We start from the raw sequence: 10,852 nt of genomic DNA, 5'->3' as shown, positions 1-10,852 counted from the left end.
GATTCTTCTGGGTGAAAAAATGTTTTCTCATCTCTGTCCTTATTAGCTGATTCCTTATTTGGTGGCTGTGATTCCTATTCTAGACATCGAGTCAGCGAAAACATCATCCTTGCATCTACCCAAGTCAAGCCCAACACAACCTGTGTAGGAAGGAATTGCACATGTTGGTTTAAACCAATCATAGACACAAAACGCTGGAGCAACTCAGCGGGACAGAAGGGACTTGACCCAAAACGTCATCCATTCCTTCTCTCCAGAGATGTTGCCTGTCCCACTGAGTTACTCCAGCATTTAGTGTCCACCTGCACAAACCGTGGTTGCTTTAATGGGATCACCTCTCATTCTCCGAAGCTTGAGAGAGTTTAGGTCAAGAATGCTTAATCGCCACATTGGAAGATACGGGATACTGAGTTGGATGATCAGCCATGATCATATTGAATTGCAGTGCAGGCTCGAAGGGCCGAATGGCCTACTCCTGCACCTAATTTCTATGTTTCTATGTTTCTAAGATATCCATTCCCGGAAATCAATTTCTCTATTTCCTGGGAGAGCATAGAAAAAAAGAGACGAAATCCGATGTCCTGTATGTTTATTAGAAAAATGTTGTTTAGTGAAATATTACAAAAACACAGTTGGAAATACATACATATTCTTTGCATGGCTTTAATCATATACATTGATGGAACTGTAGGGTTACTTTGGTAGAACAATAATATTCATAGTTTGTCTGTATGACAGACAGACCTCTAAGCTGGTGTGCTACGAGTACATAGATTCCAGTAAAGTTAATTACTGCACAGCTTCACATTTAAAATGTGTTATGAGATGCATATGTATAGGATAATTTCATCAACTTGGTCCAAGAGAAAAAATCTGATCCTAAAATAATATTTTAATTTTACAATTACTGTACAAAACTAAGTGATATCTTCACTAATGTAATTATTTTAAGAAGCCCTTGTTTTCTCTCTGAATCTTGCCACACTGTAAATGAAGTTCCAAGGCATATTTGAAAAATTACTTTCAAACCTTTGTACAATTTAAGAGTAACAATTTTTCATTTAAAAATGTTCATGTCGATTTATCATCAAGCATAGTGAGACATTTTAACGGTAAGAGAATGAATTTATGTCGAATACAAATGCACTTTTAGAAGTTATTTTTATAGCATATAGAATTTTTAACACTGTAGTGATGATTATCAGCTGTGTAGTTGGTCTCCATTTCAGAGTATTTTGTGCATAGATACATCCAGTAAGTGCAGAAAAGCTTTCATCAATGAATCAAGATTATTATCACTGTCACCACCAAACTCAAACACATCATTTGGCAATTCTGGCAGAAGTCAGTTTAAATGTGGAGATGAGTTTAAAATGCATTTTTATTGTAACCAATTGTCATTTGGCAAAGTTGTAGGGTAGGATTTTCTCGAGCACATAACATTCCAAACAGAATGAACCACTGCATACCTGACTGGCCAGTAAATCAAAACTAGATGCATAACAGGATGCAATGAAATGTCCCAATACCAAGGTCAAAATTTCTTTTAAAACCTGAATTGTTATGTAAAAACACAAAGTGTTGGAGTAATTCAGCTGTTCAGACATGGAGCCAGACCCGCTGAGTTACTCTAGCATTTTGTGTTTTTTTGCTCAAGAATCCAGCATCTACTGTTCCTTATAACTAATTATTATGTGCCCAGCTTCAAAAGAATATTTTAATTTAAATATTGTAAACTGCTTAACAAAGATCATCAATTAAATTAAAAATTATTAACATCAGGGTATGACAGTGATCTGAATGTAAGGATCAATCAGTTTCAATTCAACATTGCATGGACATTAAATTAACATTTAAAGATTTATACAATACATACAAAATAAATCTGACATTTTTCTTTTGAGACAAATGCAATTTTGTCATGCGTGGTGAAAGTCACATTTATATCTGTTTGGAAAAAGCATCTGTTAGTCAATAATAAGATTTGCCTCCTTCTCCTCACAAATACCAGAAAACCTGAGATTAGAACTGAGCCAAAGACCCACCAATAGAAGAAGATCAAAGAATTTACCGAACCACTCAAAGATCCTGACTGTTTGCGTGGGTGTTGTCAATCCCATGGCACTATTTAAAAGAACATTCTAGACAGTGAGCACATAGGTTTAAGGTGAGAGAGGAAAGATTTAACAACAGTCTGAGGGGCAATTATTTCACACAGACTGTGGTGAGTATATGGAACGACCTGCCAGAGGAAGTAGTTGAAGAAAGTACAATGACGGCATTTAAATGACATTTGGAAAGGTACGTGGAGAGGAAAGGTTTAAGGGCCTGTCCCACTTGGCGATTTTTTCGGCGACTGCCGGCATCATTGACTGACGTATCAGGTCACCGAAACATTTGTGGCGTGACGCGGCGTGATTTCTTCATTCACAGACCACAGTCTGTCCGTATTGGTGGAAATGTGTCAGCCGATAACAATCAGCACGGGAGCACCTCAAGGCTGCGTGCTCAGCCCCCTGCTGTACTCACTCTATACTCATGACTGCTTAGCCGGTCATGGTGCAAACTCCTTCATCAAGTTTGCTGACGACACCACTGTTGTGGGACGTATCACTGATGGAGATGAGTATAGAAGGGAGATCGACTGTTTGACCAAATGGTGCCAGCACAATAACCTGGCTCCCAACACCAGCAAAACCAAGGAACTGATTGTGGACTTTGGAAGGGGTAGGATGGGGGCCCACAGTCCCGTTTATATCAACGTGTCGATGGTGGAGAGGGTCAAGAGCTTCAAATTCCTGGGAGTGCATACCTCTGAAGATCTCTCCTGGTCTGAGAGCACTGATGCAATTATAAAGAAAGCACATGAGCGCCTCTACTTCCTGAGAAGATTACGAAGAGTTGGTATATCAAGGAGGACTCTCTCGAACTTCTACAGGTGCACAGTAGAGAGCATTCTGGTTGCATCGAGCAGTAGGTTGCATCGTGGCTTGGTTCGGCAACCTGAGCGCCCAGGAGCGGAAAAGACTACAAAACGTAGTAAGCACCGCCCAGTCCATCATCGGCTCTGATCTCCCAACCATCGAGGGGATCTATCGCAGTCGCTGCCTCAAAAATGACTGACAGCATCATCAAGGATCAACGCCATCCTGGTCACACACTCATCTCCCCGCTGCCTTCAGGTAGAAGGTATAGGAGCCTGAAATCTGCAACATCCAGGTTCAGGAATGGCTGCTTCCCCACAGCCATCAGGCTATTAAACTTAACTCAAACAAAACTCTGAACATTAATAGCCTATTGTACTTTATCAACTTATTTTTGTGTGTATATATATATATTCAATGGTATATGGTCACACTGATGTTCTGTATTTATTTATGCCTACTATATTCTGTTGTGTTGAAGCAAAGCAAGAATTCCATTGTCCTATCTGGGAAACATGACAATAAACTCTATTGAATCTTGTATTGATGCAAGGTGTTTTTTCAATTGTCGCAGCTTTTTTTGTCGCTGCTGGATTTTGAAATTTTCAAAGTCTTTTGGTGACTGATATGACGCCGGTAGTCGCCGAAAAAATCGCCAAGTGGGACAAGCCATTCAGAGGTATATGGGCCAAATGGGTCTAGCTTAGATGGGCATCTTGGTCAGTGTGGACGATTTGGGCTGAAGGTCCTATTCCTGTGCTGTTGAACCTGTTCGAATGTATGGTCGATGGTTAGCATGGGCCAAAGGGACTGATTCCATGCTGGATCTCTAAACTATACTACTTTAGAGTGTAACTTTGTAAAATTCCATACAATTGTACAGCTGTTTCAAGGTTTGGCACAATTTAAAATCCACAGAGTGCAATCAAATAAAAGCAAGCTTGCATCTAAATACTGTTTTTCATATATCCCTGAACAACCAAAGTTTTGTTATCAATGTCTTTTGAAGCGTAATAATTGCAGTAACACTGGAATTGAGGTTGCCAAATAGTGCATTGTAAAAAAAGGAATGAAATAATACGATTATCCATTTTTATGTTATTGGTTTAAATACAAACATTGGACAGACCACGGGAAGTACTGTCCAGGCCCTGTGTAAACATTTATATCCTCCTGAGACGGAGAATGAGATCATGGTTTGTGTGAGATCATAAGATCATAAGGGAAGGGAGCAGAATTAGGCCATTTGGCCCATCAATGCTCATCATTCAATCATGGCTGATCTATTTCTCCCTCTTAGCCCCATTCTCTTGCCTTCTCCCCATAATTTTAAATCTTCTTCTTATTTCACGTATTCCATGCCGCTGTGAGGATTCTCCCAATGCCGGAGCACCATCATCCGGCGAGAGGGCCTGGAACATCGGGCCTCTGTAAAGGCAACTGCGGAGGCCTCAATAGGCCCGACTATGAGTGGACATGGGGATGGGGGCTGGACTTTGTGCCTTCCCTCACAGTAGGAACCATTGTGGGGGGATATTTTTTATGTTTGAATTTCTTTATTATTGTTATGTTTGTATTCTTTTTATATGTGCTGCATTGGCAATGCACATTTCACTACACCAATTGGTGTATGTGACTAATAAAGAACCTTTGAACCTTTGAATAGTGAAAAGCAAATTGTTCTGTCAAATCCCGTAACATGATACTAAGTGCATCTTTCATTCAAAGGGACAGAGAAGAGTTATTATTAAAATTTTGAAAACACCTTCAGCATAATTCAAGTATCAGGAATGCCTGACAAAAAGTGGTTCTGGTGCGATTGTTTCAGTCTTTATGAAAGTGGTGGTATGTGAATATTGTCTATTGGAAGTGGATTTACAGCACAATATCCTGGACAATATCCTTTTAGATGTAGATGTGTTGAAAATAATAAAAACCCACGGGTCAATTATCGAATTAAAAGATAAACACCGGAGAGCCAGGAGATCACTTTCGCGGTCTTCAACAACGTAAAATGCTCCGATGTAAGCACGAATCTGAGGACAAAAATAAGAAGATCACACACTGGCAAACATTTGAAAGAAACTTGTAAACATTACAATTCTATTCACATTTGAATATTGACTTAATAATCAGATTCAATGGCACTAAGATCCATTTTCGTAAAATAATAATGATTTAATTTCAATTGATAAACTTATGGAATGCACTTTGAGAAGGAAAGGAGCATGGGAGGCTGAAGAGTAACTTTATAAAGATGAATTAAATCATATGGGGCATAGTTAAGGTGAATAGACACTGTCTTTTCCTTGGGGAAGGAGGTCTACAACTAAAGTCAAGAATCAAGAGTGTTTAATTGGCATATGTACCAAAAACAGAACAATGAAATTCTTACTTGTAGCAGCACAATAGGTCTGAAAATGCTGCACTCATTAGATAACATAATAAACAGTTTATTTTAATAAATTAAAAAAACAAACAATATAGTGCAAAACAAAGGCACAAAGTCCCTTGTGCAACCAAGCCAGTTTTTAAGTTGGTGTTTGTTGTATTCAATGGTAGTGAGGAAAAAGCTGTTCTTGATCCTGAAGGTCACTAGAGAGCATTCATGTAAGGTGAGAGGAGACAGATTTATAATGGAACCAAGGGGCTACTTTTTTCTCACAGTGGGTGGTTGTATATGGAACAAGCTGCCCGAGGAAGGTAGGTACAACTGTGATATTTAAAAGACATTTGGACAGGTACATGGACAGCAAAGATCTGGAGGGTTGTGGCCCAGGGTCAGGCTAGTGAGGCTAGTTTGGTAAGGCAACTTGGTTTACATGGATGAGTTGAGCCAAAGGGCCTGCAGCTACGCTTTGTAACCCTATGACTGTGTAAATTTAACCAGCACTCTACCCAGTGCAACTGGCCCCATTTACTTTCAATTGTGTAGTTAATGGAAAGATCATAAAAAAAACAATATACATGTCACATTAGATTTGGCCATGGGGACAAGAGACTGCAGATGCTTAGTGGGTCGGGCAGTATCAGTGGAGGCTGATGTTTCACCTCCATTCACCTTCCAGATGAGCTAGAGATTCACATGCACCTCCTATATAACCTCATCTATTGCATCTAATGTTCCCAATGTGAACTGCTGTACACTGATGAGACCAAGTGTTGACTCGGTGACCGCTTTGCCGAGCACGCCAAGATCTTCCAGTTGCTAACCATTTTAACTCCCCTTCCCATTCCCACACTGACCTTTCTGGCCTGAGCCTCCTCCTCCACTGGAAGAGTGAAGCACACACAAACTGGAGGAACAGCACCTCATTGGGTAGCTTACCACCCAATAGTATTAACATTTACTTCTCCAATTTTAGGTAACTAACACACAAATAGCCCCCTTCCCACTCCCCTTTCTTCCTCCCTGCCCCACTTCTTCCCCCACTACTCCCCTCCTTTGAAACCTCGCCAACATTGCACTAGTATCTCCCCTCCACCAGCATCGCTTCCTATGCTACACAATGTGCAACTTTTCTATCCCTGAGAACTCCCGAGACTTTATCCAACAATCTGTTTATCAAAACAACAACAGAGTTTGCCTGTGTCCACCCATTACCAGCCATGCTCTGTCGTGTCCCTGCTCTTTTCCAGCTTTCTTTCCCATATGACTGTAAACAGTCTGAAGAAGGGTCCCGACCCAAAGCGGCTCCTATCCATGTTCCCCATAGATACTGTATGACCCATTGAGTTACTCCATCATTTTGCCTTTTTCTTTCATTAATGTTTTGGGTCAACTCCCTGTGTCAGGACTGGCCATTACTGGCAAGGCCTTAATGAATACACATCCTTTATTAACCCTGGAAAGGCGCTGGTGAGTTTTTGCACTCCAGTTCAATTATTCAAAACTTGCCAGGTTGCTCATTTGCAAAAAACTTCATTCAAGCAATGTTAGAAAATGCAACGATGAACCATAATTTGCATGTGTCTAATTTGTTACATCTGAAAAATTATTGAGTTCTTAGTAGATGATATTATGGAGAAGCTACAATCAAAAATAACTATTTAAAATATTAGTGATGAATCTTAAAATTAATATAGCAGGTAAAATGTAAAAGTCACAATTTATATGGTTACATTCGTCTATTTGTACTATGATTACATTGCATAGTTTTCTGTTAGACTTTCATCTGCTTAACTCTCTTTAGGATGTTAACCTTTACCGAAGGCATTTCCTTGTGAATTAGTTACTTTCCATCCTACATTCTCAACTGACTGAATTTTCCTGCATAAATTATGGCGTTCCAAACTGGTTGTAAATCTCATCAAGAGGCAGACGTTGGATAGCTGCAGATTCCCCACTGATGATTAAAAAATATAGGAACTATACTGACAGCTTGTACTTCTTTCCTGTGGGTTTGACATAATTCCAAAAATGTTGTTTTTATCCTTTGTGCCAAATCGAAGCCTGCCCAATCTTTTAAAGACTGACATATTTTCCTGACTTCACGCACTATTTATCTTGCAAGCCCAAAAAAGACAAATACACCAAACCTAGGTAACACAATTTTGACATTCAGTCTGAAGAAGTGTCTGGACCCCAAACGTCACCCATTCCTTCTCTCCGGACATGCTACCTGTCCGCTGAGATACCCCAACATTTTGTGTCTACCTATAAAGTTGACATTTATGCTTCTCTTTGTAATGATTGTTTTAAGCTGCGGCAAGAATGAAACAATAAACCCCCCATCACTTCACACAGATAAATATATCATACAATAAATTAATAACTTATTGAATTTGAACCTGTAGCTTTACAATCAGTTGTGAATTTATGGAATTCCCTGCCACAGAGGGCAGTGGAGGCCAAATCACTGGATGGATTTAAGAGAAAGTTAGATAGAGCTCTAGGGGCTAGTGGAATCAAGGGATATGGGGAGAAGGCAGGCACGGGTTATTGATAGGGGACGATCAGCCATGATCACAATGAATGGCGGTACTGGCTCGGAGGGCCGAATGGCCTCCTCCTGCACCTACTTTCTATGTTTCTAATCCTGTTAACACCATAATACACAAGTAATATACAATGGCAATACGATAAATCGAGACTTTCGCTGCTCTTCCACGGCACTTAAACGCTCTAGATTCTGGCTAACACTCACCGTGATAGGCACCGAGCAGATGACAAAGGTGGTGGTCATGATGGCGAGCAGAGCCAGGTGCTGGACCTCCTCAGACTGGGAGAAGTCACGCCGCTTTGCCCCGGCCACAGTGGAGTGCCTGCGGGACTTGTGCCTCCGGTACATGCGGCAGAGGTTGAAGATGACCGAGGCGTTGCAGAGGAGGGTGGAGACGATGAGGACCTTCAACAGCATGGCGTAGGACAGCGAGTAGACGCGGTGTTTGGTCTCCGCTCCCCAAACCCCCATCTTGATGAAGCACCAAGTGCCGGGGCAATACTGCGCGGTGAGTCCGAAGCCGAGCAGCGGCAGCGCGCAGAAGAGCAGGCAGAAGATGCAGATGGCGGGCACGGCCACCAGCCCGCAGCGGTTGCTAATGTGCCGCTGGTAGAAGTAGGGGCAGCCGATGGACAGGCAGCGCTCCAGGGCCATGGTGAAGAGGAAGAACATCGAGGACAGACCGAAGAAAGCCAAGGCGAAGGCGCAGTAGTTGCAGAGCTGGAGAGCCACCAGTGTCTGGCCCCGGGAGTAGGCGGTCAACACCATGGGGCTGATGATCAGTGTCCCCACTAGGTCGACGGTGATCAGACTGCTCACCAAGATGTAGAAGAGAGACATCTTATTCCTGGAATTACGCTTGTGGACGGCGAGAGCGGCCAGGGCCAGTAAGTTGCCCAGCACCCCGGCGCCGAACATGACGGCGCTCATGGCTGGCCCGGCATTTCCATCGATCTTTGTGGTGTTCTCGCATGAGCCATTGGACGTGGCCGGGGGATCCATGCTGCTTCCTGCGCTGGGGGAAGGAGGGAAAGGGTTGGGTGTCTGCCACTCCCGGACCGTCCCGCCGCTGCCTCCTACCCACCTAATCCGGGAAGAGAAGCGTCTCCACGTGTGAGTCCGGACCGCCCCCGACCTCAACCGACCCTTCCCGCACATCCTCCACCCCCGATCTCAGCGTCGGACGTCTCAAGTAAACAGTCGCCACCTCCCAAGCTCAGGCCATCCTGAACCTTGAGCCACCCCATCCCAATCTCCCCCCCCCCAATTCCAGCGGCTACCCGGGTTATTCATCTCGACCCCCTACCCCGGATCATTCACCTCGATCCCGGCGACCCCCTTCCCAGGCCCGGGACATTCACCCACTTCCAGCGACCCCCCCTGCTTCCGCATTTACCCCGCTCTCAGCATCCCATTACCCCCCGTGTTCTGACAATCACCCCGTCCCCAGCGACCCACCGAGACACCCACACAATTCCCGGCCGCAACCAGCACCGCATCCACCCCCACCCACCCACCCACCCACTCACCCACTCACCCACTCACCCACTCACTCACTCACTCTCGCTCACTCACTCACTCACTCACTCACTCACTCACTCACTCACTCACTCACTCACTCACTCACTCACTCACTCACTCACTCACTCACTCACTCACCCAGTCACCCACTCACTCACTCACTCACTCACACTCACTCACTCACTCACTCACTCACTCACTCACTCACTCACTCACTCACTCACACTCACTCACCCATTCACTCACTCACTCACGCACTCACTCACTCACCCACTCACCCAGTCACTCGCCCACCCACCCATTCACTCACTCGCCCACCCACCCATTCACTCACGCACTCACTCACCCACTCACTCACTCACTCACCCACCCACTCACTCATCCAGTCACTCACTCACTCGCCCACCCACCCATTCACTCACGCACTCACTCACCCACTCACTCGTCGTCCCCTCCGTGTAGTCAGCACCGCGTTCACCACCCGTTTCGGCCACATCCAGCTTCAACTTCCCCTTTCCCCGCGGCTGCTCTCACAGCTGGCCGGTCGGTCGGTCTGGGCTCCACGCGAAGTTCTCAAGAGTTTCCAGGGAGGACTTTACCCGCGAGTCTGCTGCAGTAAACGGAGAGGATATGAGTAACAGCTGCCTCCCCGAGGAAACGGGGGCTGTGATGGTATTTGGGACCAAATCAACAAATTGCAGCGTGACAAGTAATATCTTGTGTTCAACACACACAGCGAGTATGTATCATGTTTTATGTTTTAATTTAGTCATCGCACATAAGGGTCCGGCTGAATAGTAAGTTCAAGAGGGCTAGTGGGCAATATATCTCATCTCTTGGAATGGATGGGATGATTGCAGTTAAAAAAGAAACAGGATAGGGGAATCAATAACAAGAGGTCATGCGTTCAAGATGAGAGGGACGCGATTTAATATTAACCCGAGGGGCAGCTTTTAGTGTAAATCTCGTCTCTTGCAATAGATGGGTGAATCCATTATTTTAAAACCCTGCATTGGGGAATCAAAAACGTTTCAGAGAGGGACAAGGTTTAATATGAACCTGAGGGGCATATTTGCCACTCAGAGGTTGGTGAGCATATGGAACCAGCTGCCAGAGGAGGTGGATGTGGCAAATATTATAATGCCATTTAAAATATATTTGGGTGGGATATGAGTGGTGTAGAGGGATAGGGGCCAAACGTGGGCAAATGGGATTAGCTTAGATGGGGTATCGTGGTTGGCATGCACTATTTGGGCCAAAGAGCCTGTTTCCATGTTGTATGGCTATAACTCTATCACATAAAATGACTAGCCCAAATGAAAACTTAGAAATCCCCTCCTGAAAAGAGGAATGAACCTGATGCAATTGGTATTTTGACATGGAGCTGAAGAGCACAGAAACAGGCCCTTTGGTGCACCATGCCCATGTTGACTAAGTTGACATACTGGACTAGTCCCATTTGCC

The 10,852-nt window shown here is 44.0% G+C and overlaps 1 protein-coding gene across 2 annotated transcripts; it reads right to left on the bottom strand.

Annotated features, from left to right (window-relative positions):
* Positions 1-529: 529 nt before the first annotated feature.
* Positions 530-9,967, bottom strand: LOC129700163 (prostaglandin E2 receptor EP2 subtype-like). 2 transcript variants are annotated; one of them, XM_055640414.1, is made up of 3 exons: positions 9,823-9,967; positions 8,072-8,877; positions 530-4,960 (listed from the first exon to the last, which is right to left on the bottom strand). In XM_055640414.1, the coding sequence occupies exons 2-3, from the start codon at positions 8,867-8,869 to the stop codon at positions 4,709-4,711; spliced, it is 1,050 nt and encodes a 349-aa protein (XP_055496389.1). In that variant the 5' UTR covers positions 8,870-8,877; positions 9,823-9,967; the 3' UTR covers positions 530-4,708. The 2 variants fall into 2 exon arrangements, with proteins under 2 accessions (XP_055496389.1, XP_055496388.1); XM_055640413.1 differs by lacking the exon at positions 9,823-9,967 and having other exon boundaries at positions 531-4,960; positions 8,072-9,126.
* Between the last annotated feature and the right edge of the window lie 885 nt (positions 9,968-10,852).

Source organism: Leucoraja erinacea, chromosome 9 (genome assembly GCF_028641065.1).
Source record: "Leucoraja erinacea ecotype New England chromosome 9, Leri_hhj_1, whole genome shotgun sequence".
NCBI lineage: Eukaryota > Metazoa > Chordata > Chondrichthyes > Rajiformes > Rajidae > Leucoraja > Leucoraja erinaceus.
This window is presented reverse-complemented; position numbering and strand designations above follow the sequence as displayed.

What these genes read in the sequence shown, in the direction of transcription:
- LOC129700163 (XM_055640413.1), bottom strand. Translation starts at nt 9,025, where the DNA reads ATGTGCGGGAAGGGTCGGTTGAGGTCGGGGGCGGTCCGGACTCACACG. An exon ending in TCTGCTCGGTGCCTATCACG is followed by an intron (nt 4,961 to 8,071) that starts GTGAGTGTTAGC and finishes TTTTGTCCTCAG; the next exon opens with ATTCGTGCTTACATCGGAGC.